The sequence below is a fragment of the Neopelma chrysocephalum genome, unplaced genomic scaffold (genome assembly GCF_003984885.1).
Source record: "Neopelma chrysocephalum unplaced genomic scaffold, ASM398488v2 Primary Assembly neopelma1_43, whole genome shotgun sequence".
NCBI lineage: Eukaryota > Metazoa > Chordata > Aves > Passeriformes > Pipridae > Neopelma > Neopelma chrysocephalum.
The window spans coordinates 10,246,932-10,272,260 of NW_020897702.1; the positions used below are offsets into that span (position 1 = coordinate 10,246,932).

At 36.4% G+C, this 25,329-nt stretch overlaps 1 protein-coding gene across 10 annotated transcripts in view; it reads right to left on the minus strand.

Moving 5' to 3' along the window:
- GRIA4 (glutamate ionotropic receptor AMPA type subunit 4) overlaps nt 1-25,329 on the minus strand; it is a 223,838-nt gene that overhangs the window by 41,628 nt on the left and 156,881 nt on the right. For 9 of the 10 annotated variants that reach the window (XR_003533269.1, XM_027677327.1, XM_027677320.1 and 6 more), the window contains exons 9-13: nt 21,754-21,864; nt 14,250-14,456; nt 7,589-7,959; nt 6,059-6,257; nt 797-1,044 (exon numbers count right to left, since the gene is read on the minus strand). Coding sequence is in view for 9 of the 10 variants with exons in the window: in XM_027677327.1 (XP_027533128.1) it covers nt 797-1,044; nt 6,059-6,257; nt 7,589-7,959; nt 14,250-14,456; nt 21,754-21,864 (1,136 nt within the window). In the remaining variant the exon portion in view is untranslated. Of the gene's footprint in view, nt 1-796; nt 1,045-6,058; nt 6,258-7,588; nt 7,960-14,249; nt 14,457-17,658; nt 20,471-21,753; nt 21,865-25,329 lie in introns of those variants that run through there. The other variant, XM_027677328.1, reaches the window with a different exon arrangement.

The window sequence follows — 25,329 nt, forward strand, 5'->3', positions numbered from 1 at the left end:
TTGAAGAAAGATGGCAAATCTACCAGAGGAAAAAGGCAACTTTAAGTTTGCCTTAAAGACATCAGAATGGTAAACACTGACAATTTTAACACAGAGCTAGTACCTTGACTTGTGTCCCCCAATAATTTGAATGAAAAGCAAATGATATTCTACCTCTGAATCAAAACCTCTCCTACTTGACTGAATGCATCTGATACCATGATAAAGAAAATACTGGTGAGTTTGAAGGCAGTACTGAAATGCATAATGCTAGAAACACAAACTTTGATTTTCTAAATAAGAAGGTGCTTTAACAAAAAGTGCTTTAATGAAGTTACTTTAATGAAGGACTAATTGCCTCCAAGTGAGGACATTTGAAAAAAAGATGTTACAGGCAGCTTCTTACTCAGAAATTAGCAGCCCGGATCAATAAACAAAACATGAAATGTAGGCATATTATTGATGCAGATACTGATGCAGATAATGTAGGCATAATACTGCTATAAAGGGTTGAATTTGGTGAAAAAAGCTGATGAAATAGAATAACTGATGTTAATTTTATCGAGGCTGACTTCAAGTAGCTAGTGTTCAACCAGTTTGGTTTTTATATGGCCTTGAAAGATATACCAACTAGAGCTGCTAAATCCATATTGCAATTAGAAATGGTTACCTTTGTTGATCAAAAAAAAATGAAATGGAAGAAAAGAAAAATAACATACCATGTTCACACACAAAACAAAAAGAGCTATATCAGGGACATCAGGGAAGGTGGAATACTATAACAACACATTTTATATTGTTATACTATTCCACCCACCTTAATGGAGAACCCTTCGGTGTGGCTACGCCATAGCCTTTCGAATCCAGATTTCCTCCCACTTTCATGGTGTCACATGGCTTTCGTTGCTCAATGTATTCATTCATGGTGGACTCCAGCAGGAAGGCAAACTTGCCCTTGGATTTGCGGACACGAGCTACTCCCTCTGCAGTAGTCCTAGTGAACACTGATGGCTCAGCTGATTTCATGTAGGTCCACATCTTTTCATACACTGCTATTTTTGATCTCTGGAGAAAATCAAAAAGAAGTTAGAAGAAAAGAATGTTGCAACATTTCAGAATGGCACTGCTCAAATAAAATCAATCACACTTAATTTTTCAGACAACGGAGGTTGGGGAAATCTTGGACAAGGATTTAATTTTAATTCCATGATTATTTTAAAAGAAACAAGAAATAACAGTATCAATACTATAATGTGAGATTATTTTTAAGTTCAGCTAGCCTCTAGCAGTCAAAAAAACCTGCAAAGCTGAATTTACTGTTAGATAAAGGCAGTTCACACAGTCAAAGTATTGTAAACTGTGTTTTAGGGAATTATATATGAAACAGATATCCACAAAAGAGATGTATGGTAAAGAGAAACAGTAAAATAATATCCCCATAAATACTGAGCTGAATCTTCAAGCATTTCTCTCACCAACAGACCTAAAATAGTTTAAGTACGATTTCTGCTTTCATAATTCAGAGTTCAGAATTCATTCAATTTACATTCAGAAAGGCTACACAATATTTGAAGACATGGTTCACAATAAAAGATGGAAACAGCAAATTGGACCAAATATGCTATTAAAGGCAGTGGAATGCCCTAAGCATTTATCTTAAATAATTTGATATGATTTTAGAAATGCAGTATCAGTGGATTTATTTTAAACACTCTGATGCAGCCAGTAACTGAGTAAAAAATGCACTTGCTCAAAGAATGAGCAAGAATTCTTGGCTTAGAGCGCATTAGTTGGAAATTTTCCTGTCTGGGAATGCATGGTGTAACTACAGGTGAATACTTAGGCAAAAAAAAAAGTTATTAATAAAAAATAAAAACAAATAAAAATTTACATGGAAAGAAATTAAGGAAATGCTGTCAGAAAAAACTGAGAAGTTTCCCATGCTCATTAGATTCACCCAACAACTCCTTTGCTTCCTCCAGCAATAGGAATATATACATGCAAACCAGCAGTGTGTCAGCTAAACGCTACACAGTGTTTTTATAATAACAGATGGCACTTGTCTTCTCTTATGCATGCTGCAAGAAGTACTTTTTAACCTAATGCTCAAATCAGCTTTTATTTGAGTCAACGGGAGTTTCCAGCTAAGCAAGATTTGGTCTGTGAGCTTGTTCCCACACTGTGTGAGCACTCCACGAAAATATCCATTATTATAAAGCCTCAAAACAAAGGGGCTTAGAATATTTAAACAAATTCCAAATCCTGTAATGTAGATATTATTTAAATTGACAATGGCTTTAAAAAGCCTGGAACTGAGCCTTTGTATAGGTGAGAATAATTTCTCTGAAGCACTTCTTTTTACCAATTACTGAATGATTGTACTATTGCTTAGAAAATAATTTGTTAAGAACATAAGTTTGTCTTGAAAAGGAGTGGCATTTAACAGAAATGTTCAATAAGAATACCATATAGCAGAACATCATAAATTCTCCTTGCTTTTTTTTGGTTTGTCTATACGCATAATTTTATCTTTCTGTCCAATATAATAAAATTTAAATCAACAACAGCTGTGCATGTCCATAGTCATATCCTGCTTTGTCACCATTTCTTTCCACTTTAGTCACAGCTACTTTTCATTTAGTGACTGGAAGCAAAGCATAAACTAAGCCACTAATGCATTCTTTTTTTACACTGATTGATTTAAATTTATAGAAAGAAAAAAATGGAAGAGAGCAGTAATGAATCAGTCATAATTTCAAGAATATTTTCTTGCCTTTGTCTGCCTTCACTTCCAAACATTTCTTGCATCTTAACATCCCTTACATCGAATTCTTTATAAAGTAAACAAATAATAGTCACTTTCATTTAAAACTAAAGTCATGCAGTACATAAAACAGGGCACGATTAGTAAGAGGAAACAATATCCTAAATCATTTGAAAAAGGCTGCATTGAAATATTTGAATTTTTTTTTTAGGATCTAATTTCCTTTGCCTATCAAAAGAGAAAAAATATGGAAAGTGTAACAAAGCATCTTTTCTAAGTAAGAAACTTATCCAAGTAAGAACATTTTCCTTTCCCAAAATTTCATTTGTTAACATTCAATTTCTACATGTCAACTCAGAGTGAAAATTGAAGAGTGAACCAATAAATATTTCTTATTATCTTATGAGAAAATATGGCAGCTTTCCCCTGCACACAGCCAAGCTGGTATAATTTTCATTTTCGGCTTTGCTAAGTAAGAGTGCTAAAACTGACTACTTGAGCAAGCTGCTTGGAAAATACAACTCTCATTGCATCTAAACCAGAAAATAAGAGTAAATAGCTAAGAGTGTCAAAGTCTTCTTTTTCTTTATGTTGGCTTTAAAATGATTTTCCTTTTTCTGTTTTCAGTCTAGATCAAAGCAGACTGAATAGGTGTTCAGAGTTCCTGACATTTTCATCAGAAATCACCAAATGATGAGAAAACATTCTGAAGGCTCATCTTCAGCCAGATAATCACCACTGACATATGATTCTAATACCAAAAAATGAAGATGATTGCTTCCAAAACCACAAAATGTTAGACTTGGCACACAAGTCTTCTTGTGCTATTGTTTCAGGCTAGGTCTTAATTTATGTATTATGCAAACAGTGTTTATGCAAATATTGTCTGTTGATACTTTATCTTTGTCCCTGCTTTGTGAAAAGTATTTTTAGAAATAGCACATACAATATCATTAAGAATTGCTATACTGTGGCAGAAATTAAAAATCATTTGATAAGAGGGCCTCAATTGCACCATTTTTTAAAAAATGATCAACACAGTTCAAATCTTGATAAACTGAAAATTTTGCATATGCAACAATATTTAGTATTTGCAGTTACTTTTAATGTTTCCCTCTGTATTTTGAAAGAAAGGAAAAAATTAAAAGAGGAGCATTGATTTTCTTTTTTTTTCCCTTAACCCTTTAAAATTGAAGAGAAAAGGCTGTCATTACAGACATTGTTACTTCATTATCGTGTCTTCTCTTTAAGAAGAGATCTTGCATATTGATTCAAAACAAAAAGTTTCTGTGTTTACAGGATGATTTAAAAGAATCATGAAATTTTTGTGACCAATATTGTTTCTGCATCAAAATACCTGACCTCATTTCTTCAAAACAATGGTTTGTGCAAGTGTTCTGAAACTCTTAAGAAAACAACTCCATTCCTTTGTTCTTCGCTATTTCTTTGGGAATTAATTTTTGCATCATCACCTAAAAAAAATCGCAAGCACTGGATACTCTTGAAAATGCAACAAGTTAATAAATCCAGTCACATAAAACTGCCTGGTCATCAGCATCATGTTTTTAAGTATTACCACAGCTTCACTGTGGTTGAAAGTATTATTTGTACCCATATACTGTGGTTACCACCTCAACTTATGATGGACTGAAACTGGAATGTCCAGAATTAATTATAGGTGAATATAAATAATGAGTATGAGGGACTATACTCTTTTGAAGAAAATAGGAAATCTGGCCATCTCAGTACCAACACATTTCAATTCTCAGAAAAAAACCTCCTATATCTAATATGATGTCACCATTTTTGTAGACATCTGGTATGAAATTAGGACTTCTAGGGACCACGAGCTGAGTTTCTACCACTTGGGATATAAAATAAAGCTCCCAGAGAGCATCTGTAGAATCACATTGTGTATACCAACACTCTGGATATAGAAGGCGGCAGGTGTAGTTAGAAACTTGTCAGTGAACTGTATTCATTAAAAATGAGGTACCAAGCACCCTAGCCATTTGAGTGGGATACCTTTAGAGTCCACACAGAGGCAGATACATTAATGTGAGATTTATTTCATCATAACACACGTCCCATACAGAATGCATAGGGCTGCTTTTCTTTCTCCAGTGTCTACAGAAGAAAGCCAGAAAACGAGGTTAAACTGAACTCCTTGATCAGTTCCATGATGTGAAGGTCAAACATGTTTGTTAAGTATATCTTGTAAGTCACCTTTTTACAGCTAATAGAACAGATTGGCAAGCTCTTCTGTGGGTATACCTGTCACAATAAAAAGGTTATTTCACTACAAAGCTTTTGGGGATCTCTCAGAAGCTGCCCTTGAATTGATATTGTCTGTAGTTCACAAATCCCATGCAATATTTTGTTAATGGTTCACTGAGTTCAGTTTGACCAAATTAAAAACAGTTAAGGTGCGTGGGAGTACCTAACAAAGAACAGTCTCCTTTCAATTAGGCAATAAGAAATTATCACTCCATCTTCCTGACTTCTAATAATGCCTTAATCTCCACATTTCAGATAAATGAAGACCTTAAACTGTGTAGTTTTCACAGAAGGATTACTGTCTCACAGCATTTATTCAGGGCTGTGTTGAAACACTAAACTCACTTCAGTCAGATGAGCTTAACTTTCATCTGCTAGACACATGGAATAAAGCAGGAGGGACTGCTTATCATGTACTCCTTGTGATGCCTAGGCTCCCTGTTTGCCAGCTGGCGAATGATGAGTATTACATACACTAACGCAGGAAAGCAAATGAAAATGAAGTAATCAATAGAGACAGCACAGACAAATGAATGGCTATTTAGGCTATTTTCTAATGGTCCAACCACATCCCCTTGAGTTAAATTTTCTCTTTATTATCCATCTGAAAGTCAGCATATTAAAAAATGCATTTCCTGCCCACCCCCCATAGACCCTAAAGCAAAACTCACACAGCCAAATCCATAAGCAGAAGCAAAACCCGCAAGACTCCATATTACCATCACAGGCTTTCAATGCTGCACATCAGTACTGTAGCTTGAGATGAATCAATAGTACAATGCTGCTTTAATTATCACGGGCTTCAGCATCCCCCCAGGCACCTCTTTTGCCCATGTGACAGGATCAATAAGCTTTCCACAAATTAAAACAACTGAAAACTCCAACAAATGGTCTTGTGGGGATAAAAATACAGCTAAAGTATTGCAGGAATTACAAACTATATTACACATAGTTGCAAAGCAACATTATTTCACACTTCCAAGCATCTTATAAGAGTAATTGGTAGGGAGAGATGCTCTAATTGATATGCCGACTTACTCTGAAGAACTCTTTGGTTGACCCTGAGTCCAGTGTCCCATAAGCAATCTCAGTTTGTTTGGCAAGGTCTTCTGCACTTTCTATGGGTGAGACCATTCGCTCAACAGTCAAGAAAGCAGCGAGGTTAGCAGTGTAGGATGAAATAATGATGAGCGTGAAGAACCACCAGACACCTCCAACAATGCGACCTGAGAGGGATCTAAACATGAATAAGATAATGCACTTTTTCCTGTCTCTTAAGCCACGAAGAGAGAGAGAGAAAGAGAGAGAGAGAGAGAGAGAGAGAGAGTAAAGGCACCATTATTGCTGACCATGTGTCAATAAGTAACAGTCAATGGGAGGAAGATCATCTGCATTTGAGATACTACTAAATGCTTTTACTCTCAAATCTTAATGTCTACAGTACAAAATTCACTGTACTATTGTGTATCACACATATACAGAATCTTGAATTCTCTTGAACAGTAATCTCAGTGGGTTTATTATTTCAGGACATGCCTAAAATAGGAAAGAAAATTGTCAAAAATACTGGATAGGCAATCTCTTCTTGAAGACAAAAATACAGCATGGTATCTGCAAATCAGTAGCATTCTCTGTTTCCTCTTAAAAGAAACCTGCAAAAATCTTTGCACATGGATTATGTTGGCTGTAGAATTAAAATGTTTGTGTCACTTAAACTTTTCAAACATTCTACAAGCTACTGCAATCATTTGAACATTCAGATTTTTCTTATTTAAGAAGCAAGAATTTTGTGGTAACAGAGACATTTCTGTTAAGTAAAAACTTACATTTTCCTTTCCAATACCTGTAATTTGATGAGAAGGCTGTTGAGGAGTAATGTCCATCCACTCTTAATCAGTAACAGTTTTATTGCTAACTTCAATAACAGACGTGTTAGGCCAATGCTGAACACTCAAAATTTCACTGCAAATGGCTAAAATGAAGCATTTAAGTTTGAAAGATTGGGTCATAATGTTTAACTAAGAAGCTATAGTTACCGCCTACTAAAGTTCAGAATATCTTAAAAAGTTGAGAAATTCAGGACTTGAATCATGGATTAGACCTGAGGCACAGCTTAGCAACACAGAGTGGCTTCTCAGACCCAGACAGTCAAATATTGTCTCTCATAGATAGTGATATTTGCAAAGCAGCACTGTAGAACTTGACAAGGACAGAAATGGGAGATTCCTTGATGGAGGGCAAATATTCAGTATGATTTTTTGCATTTCATAGATGTAATACAATGGAACTAAACTAGCAACAACACAGTTTCTCTGAATTCAACTCAGTGGAATTTTCCTTGTGCGTACCTGCTATTCCTGAGATCTGTTTGTGGTTTATGCACATTGACATTGGTAAAATAACAGTAATGACTGAAATTCAAAGCAGATTATCTGTTGGCCTTATCATGGTTATTAAAAAAAAAAAAAAGGCTTCCTGAAGAAAACACTGCCAGGAAAATTAACGAAGGAAGATTTTATGCTTCAGTGTTGAAGATAAAATGCAAATGTAAAAAGATTTGACACAAACCTTGGGGAAATATCACATCCTTGTTGCATAAAGGCACCCAGGGAAAACCAGAGGCTGTTGAATATGCCAAACTCATTGGGAGGCTGGTCACTGGGTCCTTCTTTCCCATCCTCTGGTTCTTCTGTGTGCCACTCATACGGACTAAACCTGCTAACTAGGAACAGGACCACACTGACACCAATGTAGGCAAAGACTATGCACATCCAGATCTCATACGCCAAAGGGTCCAAGAAGGAAAACACTCCTGGTTTAGATTTCTGGGGCTTTTTGATCATAATGGATATCCCCAAACTCATAAAAGGCTTAGAAAAATCAATGACCTCTTCTCGTACCAAAGTGATGGTCAGAGGCGCAACAGCAATCTCTGCTTTCTATAAAGAAAAAAGAAATATAGATGTATAGATTAATTGAGGTTGGTTTATACACTCAGCTAAGCAGCTAATTCCAAAGGTATGTTATTAACATTAGGACACTGCGGCTTAAACGCTCTATAACATTGTTCTGCTTCTTTCTATCACACTCTGTATTTATTCCATATGCGTTTAGTAAAACATACATATTGCAGGTTTTTAGTTTAAAGAACTATACAAATACTTAATTTTTCTGCTAAGCAGAAGACTCTTAAATCTTACAGAGGTGAGCAACAGTGTAGGAAAATCATTTTAGGCACTAATTTAGATTTAAAGTAAAGGAATTTAAGGAAGAACAAAAAATGAGAATGACCCTATAATCACTGAACGTACAGAGATTTTTTTTTTGATGATCCCAGAAACAGTAATTTATTGTCATATTTTCATAAGACATAATAATTTTTCAAGGGAAACCAGCTCATAGACTCAAGGAAGCTCCAAATAGCGTGAAGCCGCAAATTAACTAGATTAACTAAATTAACCAAATTAATAGATTAACTATTGCTGTGATTCCACCAAACTGCACACAGTTGTCTTGACAGAAAGATAATTCAATAGGAATAATCACATTTTAAACAGTGAAAAAAGCTTAGTATACAGAAAATAAGTGTATGAAATCACGTGATGAAAGGAAAAAAAGTGTGCTGAATCCATTCCCACTTGTGTCAGGAATATTTTTAAATGTGTTTTTAACATGTTTTTAGAATTAAAATGCCAATCTTGAATGAGTCATTACTGATTATGATTGCTAACAATGACGTCTGCATGAATTATAAGATATTGTAGGTAAGCTAACGGATCATTTTTGTCATTAGGGATGCAACTTCATGTTAAGATTTGCTCCTTTCCTTGCCTTGTATGCTAAAACTGTCATTACAGCAGCACTTCAGATGGGAATTGCAAGGAGAACTGGGCCAAAAGGTGCACCTGTGGGAGGGGAACAGATGCAAAGCTGCTGCAACCTTTTTCCTATTCATCACCATGGTGCTGTGTCTAGGTACAATCACAGAGCCTGGGGACTTTTATACAGCTTATGGGTTAAGAAGGGTAATTGAGCATATTTTGTGAACACTTTGTTGTTTCAATGAGATTAAAATGGTGAAAAATAAAGATGGGCTTGAATAGTTTAATCCAAGTGTTATGTAAATAGCTTGGGTGACAAAGGAAAAAAGAAATTGAAATGTAGGCTTTTTTGTCATCTTAAAACTTTGAAACAGGTAAATGCATTTAAAATAATACATGTTTTCTATTTTATACACCATTATACTGAGTTATATATATTTTATGGATTTTAATTTTAAACTAATTTTGTGTATTTAAAATTTAAACCTATTTTGGCAGTTTTATAATTGTGAATAATTGAAAAGAACTGACTCATTCCAGTGCAATGGTCCAAACAGGCAAATTTGTATTAAAATTGCTATATATTAATCATCCGATTGTATCTGTCATTCTGAAATATTTGCGATGCAAGCACTTATAATGTTATGTAAAGTTATTACAGTTTAAGTAACGCATCTAAAATCATAATTTTGCAAAGGTATCAGAAATTATCTCTGGTGATAATATCTTGGGTAAACATTATGACAACACTGCTAATTCTCTGAATTTTGTCTTAAGTTTTGTAATACAAGGCATTTTTAAAAATTTGGCTTCTTGATGCCTTGTGATTACATAAGTCTTACTGAAATAGATATTTATGAAAATAAGTATTATATGAAGAAAGATACCATGTCTAAAATATATTTTTTAGTAGCCTGAAAATTGTAAAGTAAACTTTGTTTCTGTAGTCTAGGGACTGTAGGATGGTTTGGGCTACTGGCTTTCCTGCATATTTTTATATTTTATCTCACTCATAACTTCCTTTTTTTCTAGAAGAATGGTTTCCTTCTTTAGAGCCAATGTCTTTTATATTTCTAAATTTTGGTTTCTGAGAATACCTATTGTGGAGTCCTTGTAATTAATTAAGTGAAAGACTCATGGCAACTGTGATCTATTACTGCCAACCTTCTCTGTCTTTGTCACACAGCAGTATCTTCAATAATGCAGGGTAAACGACAGACCTGGTCATTGGTCTTCAAAGATCTTGGCTAACAGGTTTTTTTTGTGTGTCTACAGATTGCCACTGGGATTAAAATAGAGATCCTTGAGGGTTGTTAGTTTTCACAATGTGAATTGGAGAAGTGACATCACCATTTTAGTGTCAATTGAAGGGATATTAAAGACCTACTTAGCACATTGCATATCATATATGAAACACTGGATAAGATTTATCTTACCAAATTTAAATGCTCAAAGAGGATATGCAGAACTTGAACTACAACAGAACTAGCTGCCAACAGTACTTGAAGAAGTTTAAGAGGAGAAATAGGAACTTATCCAATTTCTTTACAATAGAGATCTAGTATCAGATGATTCATAATGTAGATAAATCCATTTCATGCCAATAAATGTAAAGGGACAGTATATAGCTAGGTCACAATTAAATGCCAAAAAACCTGAAAAAAGTGCAGCTGCCCAAAACTGATATTATATAAATAATAATATTATTATTTATTATTTTTATGAGACTACTGTGTGCCATTGTGAAAACTAAATGATGGCAATAACTGTGCATGATAATTACCAGCAACTGTGCTTTGCCCAGTTAATGTACACCATATAATTATGGATTTAAATGATTAACAATATAAGTATGGTGCAAGCAATTAATGATTTTGTTGCCAGTGAAATCTGTTTTGACAAAGACTAATGATACTTCACAGTTGAATCAACTGCATCTGTAACAGTATTTCAATTAAGGCTGCACCACTACCAAATACAGATGCATTGGGGATCCCTCCAATATTATACAATGAGACAAGACTGACTCTGATGGTGAGAGACATTTTCTTTGGAATATATCATTATTGTGAATAAAATATATGCTTGGTACAAGTTGTGTGAAGTTAGTAAATCTATCTAAGAAAAATCATGCAGAAAGTGATTTCAATCTCAGAAACTAATGGCTTCTCAGGTTTTGAACAGAAATGAATTGTAACCTTTTGTGTTAAGCAGTAAAAGGACAACATTCTGTGTCAGGAGAATGAATATTTAATTGGAACTGACTGCTAGTGCATTTGAAAACACCTGTTGCACATGCTTAATGGTATTTCATCCCCAGCCAGCATTTTTCCTGTGAGCTAGATATCGAGGCAAGTAGAATTCACATGGACTACTGCATGCATTTGGATATATCAGGGACAAATGACCAAGATTTCCTGGTAGTTTTTAACAGAGTGCTAAAAACAAAACCATCTCCAGCATGACAATCCATACAGCAAATCCATTAGCAAAACTTTACAGGGCGGAACTTCATATGCTGTTTCCTCTGGGACCTGATAGAAAAATCAGCTACAGAGTTTAGGAAACAACTAAACTGCTCTGTGCAGCACCTGAGCGTCCAGGTACCAGAACAAGCAGTGCTGCATACAGGTCTCAAGGGAACATAGACAAGTTGTCACATGTCTATCCTCAGTAACATGGATAGGGCTAAGGGGCACTGGGGTATAATGCAAAGAGCAGAAAAGCAGATGAGTCTTTTACGCATAGAAAGAGTCCAATCTCACTGGCCAGCAAAAACTGTCTGTTAATCCTTTAATGTGGTTGGGAATTAAAAGCTGTAAATGTTTCCCAAACAGATCATCTCGTTAACTTGTTAATTAGGTTGGAAATTCTGTCCCAATCCTGGCTGCACATAAAAAGCCTTGCTTGAAGCATAGCCAACTACTCAGAGTACTTGTATTTGTGATTAGGAGGTCTATCAGAGAAAATGAACATACTCTTCTAGCAGAGCTTTGCAGTAAAGTCTCTGGCTAGCTGATTTTTCTGCTTTCTCTATGTCAAATAGGCCTGGGAACCTGAGTCTCTGTAAATCTTCTGGCAAGGATTCAAGGAATTTGCAGGGAGGATGCTCTTGAGGGATTCCCTGTGGAAATCTTTAACAGCAAACTTTATAAGTTAACAGAAAGAACTATTTCCTTTCAAGCCACAACTGTAAAAGTACATTTAACACACTTGGTGTAGCTCTTGGCCTTAAGCCCAACCCGCACCTGACAGCCTGTGTCGTTACCATGAACGTCACCTGACCTCTAAACCAGCATGACTGCATTCAAGCTGCTTATAGGGAATGGTCTCTCCCCCATCCTAGTGTCCAGTTGGGCTCAAGAATTCTTTTGGACAGTAACTATGGGCCAAAAATATATCAGGGAGCATTGCAATTTAGCAGATTAGTCAGGCAAGTTCCAAAGCACAGGAACACTCGCTGGTGCCACTGATACAACTAGGATAGATATAGCCTCAAGGAGCCTTCAGACAGTAGAGCGGTAGGCAACAGCCAAATTCTCTTAGTTCTTCAATAAAAAAGCAGTTCCAAGAGCCTTGCTGCAGCTTAGTCCCTGAATCACAATGAGACTGTAGCCTTCCTAAACAGAGAATCGGAAAGAGCCTTCACCTCATTACAAAAAATGAAGTGTTAGCCATGTATTCTGGGTTATCCTCTTCATGCAGGTAATTTGCAACAGGTTCCTCATGCCTGTGAGCTTTATTGCTTTCAGCTATGTTAACAGCCACAGGTGTTGATACATCCGTGTGAGCTTCCTAACAGCCCTTTGTATGCCAGCGTAGTACTAAGGCAGTTTGGGTTTGATTAGGTAAATTTTCAAAGATAAAAGGAGGAAAAAAACCCCCAAACAAACAGAAAATGAAAGTGTAATATCAAGTTTCCTCTATAATTTTCAACTAGATGATAGTCCACTGCAAATTTGCATTTGGGCAAGGGAATTTTCTCATAAAGGATAAAATTTCTTGGAATATTGAGAAAAACTTCTGGTGTAAAACAGTGCTTGGCCATTGATGTCCATGAGCTTGCTATTGCAATTAAAAGCCAGACAAGGGGTAACCTCCATACTTGATAAAGTAAGTCTGAAAAATCTTTGTTTTTTAATATCCTATGAGTTGAGCTGCTTCCAAGCCACTAAAGTAGATATACATGCTTGGTGACAGTCAGTAGTTCTACTCTTCAAAGACATACTTGAGGCTGGTTCCTTCATGAACTTCCAAGAACATAGAGTTTTGTGAAGATATAACCTTCCCATTCCCATGGCTGGGTGAAATCACCAACATCCTGGGGGACCATTTCCCACACTCCTACAGCCCACAGAGTGTTTCATTCTGTAGAGTCCCTTGATCTGATGCTAATGGAGAAGATGTTGACAAAATTTATCAGCCATACTTAGCTGACAGAAGGGAATTGAAATGGAGCTGCTAGGAAAGCCACAAGGCCTTTGCCACATATGGCCCAAACCATCACTGGAAATGTGAAAACTGCAACTGTGGATGGATCAACCGTTATGCAGGAGTTTTTTTATATGAAGGTTGAGGCATATTATGAGTTCACTGGTGGAAATATTCTCACCTGAATAGTTTGAGGATTTTTTTTATTCCATCACTGAAATGAAAATTTCTTAAGAATACTGATCTGTTCTCAGGGCAGATACTAGCAACCGCAGTCATCAGCAAGTTCAGCTCTGAGTTTTGCTACTTTTGGTAACCTCAGATACTGCAAATATTTATTTGGGCTTGCTGGAACTATTTTGATTAAATATTAGGACTTTATGTGTAAACAGAATTGTTAACTGTTATGCTATTCTGAAGAATCCTTCTCCAGATCACTGTATAACATAATGCTCTCAGTTGTTAACTTACCAAGTTTGCTCTTAAAATATTATTATTTTTGTTCATCTTAAAAGACTGTCTTCATTCTGAATTGCCTAATTGTGTACTTGCCTGTAGTGGTTTGTTACATATGTTTAATATATAATGGTGGATTCTCCAGTTCTCAAACTAGAGCAAGAGTCCTATCTTTTTTAAAAGATCTGTCCACCATTCCATGAAAATGAATTAATGAGTGATATTCTTCCCAACTAAGTTTTACAATGTATCAGGAATAGATGGTCTTTAACATTAATGAATTTTTAAGGGATATGCACACTATGGATGTTCTAACATTACAAGGTACGAGTCAAATAAACAGTAGAACTTGGATGAAACTATTTGCTTTTCTCTTGAAAATAGGTGAAAACACAGAGATCTGAAACAAGACTCTGTTTCTTTTTTGTGACCCCAAGGTTAAAAAAAATGCATATGTACTTCCTATTTTATGACTTATACTATGATAAATTAAATCCTGCTTCAAAAATTGGTATGCTTACCCCATAAACAAGTTCTCCCACCATCCCATTCCAGATTTTTGTCTCTGGATCCCTTGCTCCATATTTTCCATCAGGAACAATGGCAATTTTGTACTTGATACCAATATGTTTTGCAATTTCTGATGCCAGATCTACACAGTATCCTTCAAACTTGTCATTCCCTTCAAACGTATCATGGTTTTTCTTGAACATAACATATGGGGCTTCCTATAATAAAAGAAGCAGAACTGTAAAGGAGAAGTGCACTGAATATACTCTGAAAAAAAACCCATGTCATGTACTGACTGAACAACACACACTTTATCAAAAGCTCATGGGTAGTATTAGCACATTTAAATTAAAATGTATGAACAGAAATCCCTCTGGAAAGGTATACTATTTACACTGTAATTTGGCTTATACATTTCACAAGATTTATCAACCTTACTTTGTTTTAAAAGAAAGACCTTAGTGCAGGATATGCTAAATTTAAAGCATAGAGTAGAGGTTAAACCTATACAATGCAAAGGACCGTGAGATAATGGAGGTACAATGTACACTTCTGACTTCAGTAAACATATCCTCTAACGTAGTGTGGTTACTGTCTGTGTAATTTCAGATGCAGAGCCTGAATGACTTGCTTTCTTGAGGTTTAGAATGCATAACTACTAAGAGGCTACATACGTTTTAGTGAGAACATAGAAATATATTCCCAAGGAAACACGCATCTTCTGCTTCAAATAAACACTGCAGATTCTGCAAGGTCTTTTAGGATGAACCTAAGCAATATGCATGGACAAGAATGGTATTAAGTTGACAGTGACTCCACATGTGGCATGAAAATGAAGTACTAAAATATTTTCGAGTGGCGAGTGTCACTGGAAACAAGTAAAACCTGTCTTGAAAAGTGGACCTTGCATTTCCTGTGTAAACCATACCATCACAACAGTGAACATTACATGACTGGGATATCAAGGCTACATTTTTCTTTTTAGCTCTGTGGATTCAGACTTTAGCAATCATTAAGTAAAACTATACTTTCTGGTGGTATTTTAAATCACTTCACATAAATTCATATTTATATTCATATTAATATATTCATATCCCTTCACATAATTAATATTTTTCTAATATAAAGGGTGACTAAAGTCACCTTTTGTTTGAATTTACATCTCAAAATACTGGCAATTTAAGTTTTCTCTGTGCTGGCCCGGGGTAATTTTGGGTCTTTTGACACTAACGTTGGTAGTACTCTGCCCTATTCACTTCTTTTCTACAGATAAAATTAGTACCAAAAAAAAAAAAAATATAAATATGTAGTATGACAATGTCTGTTTCATTGAAACTACAGGAACACCAGCTCCAAGCAACAGAAATTTTGTAACCTCTATTAGGTATTTAACAAGGGAGGATACGTGTCATTACATGAGTGTCTTTTCCCATAGAGGGAGAAAAACACAGAGAATGCATCCTGCCCTTTCTTTGCAGTAGATGTTGATTTTGGGAACTATTTTGGCCACATGTATCAACTGTTCCTCCCTCATGTAGGCTTTTTGTTCCCATGAGAGGAAACCCAAAATCAGTGTCTTTCTACATGTGACTGAACAAAACTGGTTTAAAAGAAACAGAGGCAAAAATCCTATGCCTCCTGTCTGTGATTTAGCCAACTGCTAGCTAGAACTACAATCAAGTTTGTCCAGTGTCCAGAATTTCTGAACTCTCCTTGTAAGCTTCAGCTACATTTGCTTGCTGCACCTCAAAAGCAATTTTGTTTTCCAAAGACCGGAGTTGGTGACTGCTAGTTCTTTTGATTCAGCCATAAATCCCAAGCAAAAGGCATACAATTAGAGTCACACCAGGAAATAATAACTCTGGAGATGAACACAAAGAAGACAGACACAGAGGACACCAGGTCAGCCTGCTCCTTCTTCCAAAACCCAGACACTGTGCATCTGCCTGCACCTCACCACTGACAGGGCTTCTACAGAAAAAGCACTTCAACTGTTTCTGCACAGCAAAGTGACAGATGCGTCATTTTTCCTGTTAAAGGTTAAATGATCTTCAGCCCTCCTCCCCAGGAGTTCTGTGAGGGTCCAGTGAGAAGGGAAGTGGGAGGCCCCAATTCTGTCCTTGGTAGGTAAGAGCAGAGGCGATTCCATTCAGTGGAAGGACACCAAGTGAGGACTCAGAAGGCCTGGGTTCTGACAGGGATCTGACTTGGGTGACTTGGAGGAACTGCATCCACTTTCTTTTCTTCACAATGGTCATACTGATTTAGAGCAAAATACAGCCAAGAACATTTCTTATAATGCAATTATAGCGTAAGGTAATACCTCTTGCTGTGACTGCTTTAAAAGAAGCAGCAATTGAGTGTGATCTGCCAGTGTGAAATTATACAACTAAAGATAACAGGAACACCTACTATGGTTTGCTTACTATGTTGTTCTTTCCCTCCTACCTATTTCATACAGAGTAAATAATTGAGCCTTCCAGAATATACCATCTAAGGAGTCTTTCTGCTGTGCCTTTTGCAACCGGACATGTCTATCTCGTATTGGCCTTTTTAGCCACCAACGTGCCTGCAACAAATGTGGGTAGACCCCTTCCCAAATCTTCGTTTGCGAAGCCTAGCCATGATGATGATGACGAAATAATAGTTGCTTTAATTGTTGTGCCTACATTACCTGCCAAATTATGAGATATCTATTTTCAAGGTAGAATTTGATGGGGGGATGTGGATGGGACTGAATGTGAGTTTCTGATAAAGACTGTCTTTAAGAAATAAATCTAATAGCAGCACTACTTTTAGGTTCTGTAATTTCAGACTTTGAGGGTGTTTCAAACTGAGGTGTGCAGATGTTATAATAATAAAAGGACATAGAAAGGCAAGCTTTACTGGTTTACTAGCAAGTAACTTACACAGATTACTTTCAAGGTCATGCTGCAAAGTCATGAAATAGCTGAATTGATCAATAGCATATACTCAGCCATATCTTGATGCTCTTTTCTAGCTGTGGCATTAAAAAAGACCTTTTTTCTGTATAATCTATTGCAATAGCATTTTCTAAATTAGTAGTAATGTTAGTGTAGCCATCCTAGTCTAAAGATAAAAGATATGCAAGACACTTACGGAGAGATGTCTTCTATTAGATCAGCTGAAATAGCTGAAAACAGTAGGAATACTTTTTCACTGTTTCCAGTTACAGCATCTTGTCTAATATAAAGATTATCTCTCCCAACCATCTTTGTATTTACTATATTTTTAAACTATAAGCTCTTAACCTACTGATGTAAAACACACATCTGATTTACTGCTGAATGAGGTTTAACACGGCAATATTTGCAAGATTTCGGCTGCTTAATAGTATTCTATGGGGTAGTGAATCAAGGAGAAGTCCACATTGAAATGATCAATGACTAGCACGGAACAGATATTTGAAATGGTGCAAGCTTTACTTAAATAATTCACAATTTCATAACAATACTTAACATTTGTAAATACAAGTTGATGTCTGCAACAATTACCTTTATAGATGTAAACAAATTATTCCATCACATTGCCACAAATTCATGTGTACAGTAAAATGCTGAAAGCTGATGGATGATTCATACTACAAGGGAAGCTGGAGAAAGTAACTAATCCAAATACCAAACAGATCTATGCTTGGCTTTCCTATTCTAAAGTTGATTTCAAATGTTACAAAAATAATTTGTAAAAGTGACAAATATTTGTGCAAGGAAATTTCTGCTTTTTAGAACAGGACTGGTACACATTATCACACTTTATTCTGAAAGAAATTTCTGTAAATGTCAATGGAAGGTTTTTATAGTGACCTTTTTTTTTTCTGAATAAAGTGTTCAGGATTCGGTTTGACGTCTTTATTATTGTCATGCAACAAACTTCTTTTTTTATTCTCCAGTCTACTGAAGAATTTAATTAATAAAATTTCTAATGAAAAAATATTTTTCTATTATGAGAAAAAGTTTATAATTAGATTTTTTGAGGTAAGTCTCTATCAAGAGTATATCAGTCAAAACTGATGAGGGTGGTTCTCAGTCCTCTAATGAAAGGTACCTGTCATCTGAGATACCCTAATGTATTTGACCCCAAAGTACCATTCTGCAGGTCCTTTGTGCTGCCCCTTTACAGATAGGTAAATGGGGGACAGGCTGTGTATCCTACAGCATCTTTAATGTCACTGAATGCAAGTGAATCAATATCCTTTGTAAAGTCATCTACATTTGGGTGACTCAGTTGAGAACTGGATCCCGCCCTTGAAACTTAATCTGCCAGCACCAAGGATATCTCATTAAAATATTGAACTGGAAGCCACAATGCAGCTCATATACATCAAGCTTTGGTTCGAAAGGATTTTTGTGATTTTTAAATTTTGCAATCTCAGAGTAAGTACAGAGTTGGCTCTATCATGAAATGTATTTGAGAGTTCAGATTAGTCTTCACAGCCTACTTCCCTATATTCTACCTTAACAACTTGTCACTATATTTCTCAACTTGCTAAATTAGAGATGATCATTCTTCCTAACTAGACAAGTCACTCACTTTACCTCAGTGTTAGAGCAAGGCTGCAAATGGCATCCCTTCTCTGGTCATACAGGGTGACTACTGTGCATTTGGAGGTCGCACCCCCGCATCCTGAAGGGAATGCTTCTGCACACAGGTAGAAAATCTGTCCTTTCCAGATGTGCAGGAGGCTGTGCATCATATACATAATGTGCAGAACAGGAACTATAAAGAGCATGGCAGCTGGTAAAGAACATCAGCTGCCCTTGCTGCCTTCCCTCTCTGGGCTGCTACTTCACCACATGACTAATCGGGGGATAGGCTGCATGCCTAAACAGAATATGTAAAATAAAGTCTACATGCTCTTACTATGTTACAAATGAAGAAAACATTTTGCCAAGTAGAAAATACTGTACTAAGTTCTTTGAGTGCAGAGCTAATTCATTATAATACACTTTCTATGCAATAGTTTTACAGCCACACTACAGCAAAGTAAGCATAGACTTGTGAAAAGTGAAGAAACGGAGGAAAATCAGTTTGTGCTATTTGACTTCAGGCAAAAATTAAAGCGAGCCATGCTGAAAACTTGTAAACTTTTCCTATGCTGCCATGCCACCTGTCTTCAAAGACTGAAAAGCCTGACAGGACTGTTTGCAGAAGCTTTTCAGTTTAATGTTGGAAAATATGCATGCAACCAAAATTAAATGTGTCATCTACAATGGTTCAACTTCCTTTCAATGTGAAGAGGGCAATGAAGAGGTGAAAAAGTCTCTATGGCATTTGCAACATGAAAGTTATTCTAGTTAAATATATCTTTTCTTTGTGTGTGTGATCATATGCTTGTGGATGCTAAATACATGGCCATAGCAGACCAATAGTAAGAATCATGGTTCTATTCTGCCTTTAGCATCATGTGTGCAGCTCCCAGTGGAGTGGATGGGAGACAGGCATGATACGGCAGAAATCACCATATATTCTTATTCAAACCAAATTCTGATATATTTCTCTTGCACTGTGATTTTGAAACATGGAAAGGGGACACTTTTGGTCAAGAAGCAGTGCTGCTTTCAATTATTTGCATTTATCCAAAAATGACATGCTGCATAAACACAGGGCATGCTTTGGAATATTAATTCAGCTTTTTGGTTTTGTAAATGATCCCACCAGTCCTTTCAATACAGGGGCTGGAAAAGTTCTTTTGAAGATAACATTTATTATGCACATCAAATGCTTCAATGCAAACAGGACAGGCAAGATAACACATTTTAAAAGGTTTCTTGTTTTCCTTGTTTTCCTTTCTGGCAAACAGGAACATTTTATATTAGTTTTCATTATTATATTTTACTTGGTTCTCCTAAGCTTGGAGCTATTTATGGAAATTACAGTATTCATGTATGATAGCTTCAGTCAAAGATATTCAGGATTGGCATGAGAGGAAAATTTCGACTGAAAGCTTGTTATTCACATCGTTCTCTTCTCAGCTTGGTAAAGTTGAAGGTTAACGTCATCTGTTCTACACATTTCAGATTAGTCACAGAACTTTTCTTGGTGGTTCAGTGCCTGGTCATCCAGTCAGAGGAACAGTAATCCATATGGAAAAATAAGCTCAATGCTACTAGACTGGTGGTTAATACTTGAGCCTTAGTTAGGAATGTTCGCAGCATCTTGGGACTCTTTTCTTCCTTGATCAATTTCTTAAAATAGGATTCTTCATCAGAGGCTGAAAAGAGGAGGACTGTACTGAAGTATACTTTTTTCCATCACCAAGTCTTTTTTTTTTTTTTTTAGGAAAAAGATACATATATTTAAAATGTCCCATGCAAAAATAAAATTAAAAGTTACACAATTTGATTAGGAGTTGCATTCTGAATTCCTGTATAGTCGTTTGGTTGGCTTGTGTCCTGGAATGATAACCCTCAATAGGAGATTTGTTAAGACATACTTAATGTATAAATGCTGATACACACTGCTGAAAATGTGGTAATTAACTGCATTTTTAGTAAGTAAATGTCTTGATGCTTTCCTTTGGATTATTTTAAACTCCATATTAGCTTAGAAAAAATATTTCTTGACAACACATTCAGAATATTCCTTCCCATTTGAGACACAGTTTATTGGGTTAACATGTCTTGTCTAAGTGAAGCAGGTGAAAAGGGCAGTGAACTGAGACGTAAAATCTTAAAAGTGGTCATGTAAAGGTCACCCTTTGCCAGTTAGCTTTGACAAACATCAGCTTTAAAGGGCATGTCTGACTTCAGAGGAAAAATTGTTAAATATTTTGTTTAAAATAGATATTTGTAAGAAACAATTGTTTTGAAAAACTGTGTACTAAAAATGTAAATTAATGAAGCAACTGCATTCCCCTTTGCAAACATTCTTTAAAAACACCATTAAATCAAACCACAAACCTATTTAATTTTATTAAAATGGAAATTCTATTGTAATGCCGAATAAACATGATAAGAAATATGTCCAAATGCATTATCTAAATTCATGTTTTCATTCACAATTAAAAGTAGATAATCCAATTCTGATTGGTTGACAGAACTTAGAATTTTAGCTCTTGATAATGTCAATTACCGAGTTTATAATTTATCGACAAAAAGAGACACTGGCATAGTCATCTTGTTTTATACCCTTCATTCTATTCTGTCATTTGAATGTTTTGAGTTTTTCTTTTCTTCTAGTTTCTTTTGAGCTAAGATTTGTCAATTAGAGGTTATAAGAACTTGTATTTCTGAGACTTACTTCAGTAAAAAATGGAAAAGACTGAATAAAAGAAAAAAATTACCACAACTCAATTTTAAAAACCTGATTTCAAGAGAATCATTATATTAAATGCATACCAAAAAAACCTCTGTGCAGACATGACAGTCAGTATAATTAAGATACATGGCTCTCACCCTCCCACTAACCTAGGAATAGTTAGACTAAATTAGATCATAACTGGAAATGAGATTGTGTCACACACCAGTATAAGTATTAAAAAAAGAAATACCTTACCAAAATTGTAGTGACAACTACTGTTCTATTCTCAATGGCTGCAGTGTCATTTCCAAGTGTAGGTTCATGCTGAATCAAAACTAATTTATCCATGTCATTCCAATAACCAACCTGAAAAATAAAATTTATATAATTTACAGGCAAGTCTGCATTCTGCATAATTACAAACATAAATAACTATAAGAACAACAGAGTGATCCAAAGATGATTTTGTGCCAAACGAAGTGCTGTCACATTGGATACAGGGGTACATATCCAACACTTTGAGTGTACCACTTAGCACCACGTCTGCACAGAGAGAGACCTGATGTCACCACCACTGAGCAGATCCTGAAAGATCTGAGCTACATACTTCAATCAGAGGCACAAGTTAAATCCCATTTTCATTCGTTTGAAGCCTAGCTGGGGCATAAACAAGATATATGAATTTTTGCTCTCCACAAGAATATTTTCATTCACTAATCCTCCAGATCTTCCAGTCTTAGAAGGAGGAGTGAAAGACATCTAGATGACAGTTTTGTAACCCCACTGCTAATCTCAATTCCTTTCTCCACCATGGGCCTCTCAGGAGACTCCAACCCAGAGACTTACATCAGGTTTTTTCCACCTAACTGCTGGCACTGACCTTTTAGTACCTACATTAGAAGCCCTGTTATTCAAGCTTTCTTTACACTCATGGGACAGACAGCACCAACAGACAGTGACTCAGCTCATTCAAAAGAAGCACTCCTCCTAGAAAACTGCTTGCTTTTCCACCGACTAAAGCATGATGAGAGTGAATGCTCTCTAAATGTATCTCTAGGAAGTGCCTACAGGGAGGTGGAACACCACATCCACCTTTTTTTCTCCTTGGCTTCATTTAGGCTGCCACAACCCTTCCCAGAGCAGTCTTTAGGTGAAACAGCTGCTTTTGTTCATTGCTGGAGATGAACTACTCTAGAATGAGATTTGAATCAGTCATTCTTGTATTCCTATGGAGGAAAACAACTACTGTCTCTTTTCTCCTTCTTGCCCATTCTCTTTTCTGCAACCAGATCATGGTTGTCTACGCATCCACTGACAAGGCTGCCAGGGAACGGCTCAGTGGCTGTTTCTCTGACCCAGGACTGACAGCACTTAACTTCATGTCAAATGGACAACACAAACACAAATGCATCAGTAGAACAGTGTTCTAATCCGACCTAAAGGCTCCCCAGGTTTCTGGGAACCTAACGAACTGGGAGACTTATTCTTCTTCCTAGCATGACATAACAGACACATGATTTAAAAGGTTCCTATCAAAGAGATGCAATTCAATCTGAGACAGCTCAGTTTCCAGAAGCACCTGGGGACCAGTCAGAAGCAACTGCCCCTACCCCATTCCCTTGATTAATTAGGAATTCATGAGACCAAGAGTTGGGAGAGAGGAATGTCTTGTTCATCTTACTAGAAGAGAAAAGGGAATTTTAGTGGAAAGTGGGCTCCAGGCGGAGCTTCAGTGTAACTGCCAAAGGACATTCTGTGCCTTGGCTGAAAAGATTTCAATATGATGGAAACTGGCTAAACAATCAAATCAATTATGCAGTCAATATTATTTCTAACATTATTGTAGAGTCCTGACTAAAATTCACCATCACATAGGATTGTGCCTCCATGATGAGGAGAAACCTCTTATTCAGCTCAAGGCAGTGATGTGATATGAGAGTCTAAAAGCACAGGGGAGAGCTTTTGGTTCCTAGCCTCATATGCATTATATATATCCTCTGTACTCTTAAAAGAGTCAACCTTCCTCTTGATTTTTACATTTACTATTTCACTAATTATGGAGAGGCAAGTCGTTTTAGCAGTCCCTAGAGCCATATGGCTGAACATGAGTGTGATGGTTTCAGTCTAGGCCTTCCTGGAGACCAGCTTGTAACCAGGAAGGAACTAGGAAAGTGACCAAGGAAGTATTCCATGCTATTCCTTTACGTAACCTGGGGTATAAATAAGGGGTAGATAAGAGAGCTCGCTCTCTTCCTTTCCGGCGAGGTTGGAGAACGGTGGGTCCCTGTCTTGGTCTGGCTTATCTGGAGCTGAGGCCTACAGTGACTGCTGTTATCGGCCACGCGTGAGGGGAGGGTGCTGGGCCGCGTCCAGCCGTCCCGCTTTTCTCAAGGGAAGTGGTGAGCTCTTGCCAATTCTTCAGTTTGCTGGTTACCGGGTTTTTAGATTGTGTAGACCTGTTTTGTTTTTGTCCCTTTTCACCCTATTTTATCCTTTTCCCTTCTCCCTTCCCCCTCTTCCCTTTGGGAAGCTATTTAGGGTTTCTGGGGTTATAGATATATATATAATATTCTCATTGTATATATCTGTTTTATACATAAAATATATATTTTTTCTAGAACTTTGGCTGCTTGGTTTTTTTTCTTCCCTCTCTGGGAAGCGGACTCTGTTGTCAAGTTTCGGAGACTTGGCAGGAAGCCAGCTCCAAACTTGCACAATGAGTGATTTTTTTTTTCTACAGGAAACATCAGCATTGCTGATATAGTGGAGCGGAAGGTTTTCTTCCTAGTAGGATGCACTGCTAAGAAATATTCTTTTTCATCCAGAAAACCATACAGTCACAGATACAATTGATTACTGAAAATTTCAAGCTCTTGTCAAAAACTGTGACCAACTAAAGGCAGAATAGGTGCATCAAAACCTGGCAGTCTGGGGAATTCATTACAATAGTGAATAATTGTTTTTCATTGTGCAATTCCTCATGGCTATAAAATTCAGAAGGAAAACAGAAAATGAATGATGTACTGCATTATAAAAGTAAGTACCATATGAAAATTCAGACAGAGATAAAGGCATTTTTTGAGAAATGACAGGCATTTTTTAAAGGAACTTTAGTTTGTGTGCGTTGGTGTGAACACGTGTTCTGTTCAAACCTGTGCTAAATTAACTTTGGAACTAGATTACTGAATAAATACGAAAGATATGTCATGACACTTGTATAAGTATATCAATTCACAGTCACTGTCAGCGCACTAAATAACAGTATGCTTTCCTATAAATACTTCAAATCCACAAGGAAAAAACTGTTCAAAGGATAGGATTGAATTCAGCTATTAAAGTACCTCCAATTCTATTTGTATTGCAACTGAACTTCATAGGAGTTGCATCCACTTACATGGAGGCTGAATTTGTCTTATAGGAAACAATATTGCAAAAATATCTGCCTCAAAGTAAATTTGTTATAACAGTTTGTCATTTTATTGAATACTGTAATTTCTGAAGGCCTGTACACCTCGTAGCAGCCACTGAAGTGCTCCTGCTGAAGCTCACAAATCAACTAAGGGCAAGAGAATACTCAAAAATTTTGATAATCAATTTTCATGTTGCCTAAATTGGAATTTAGAAGTCAACTCTTAGACCGGTTTGTGCATGTACATGTAATGCATAATGCTTTGTTTAATTTTTCCTTTCCTTTTTTTTTTTTTTTATTTTGGTGACATGATGCACGGTGAATGACAGAATCACAGAATAATTGAGCTGGGAAGGGACATCTGGAAGTCATTTAGTCAAACCCCACTGTTCAACCTAAAGCTAGCTGCCCAGGACTGTCTG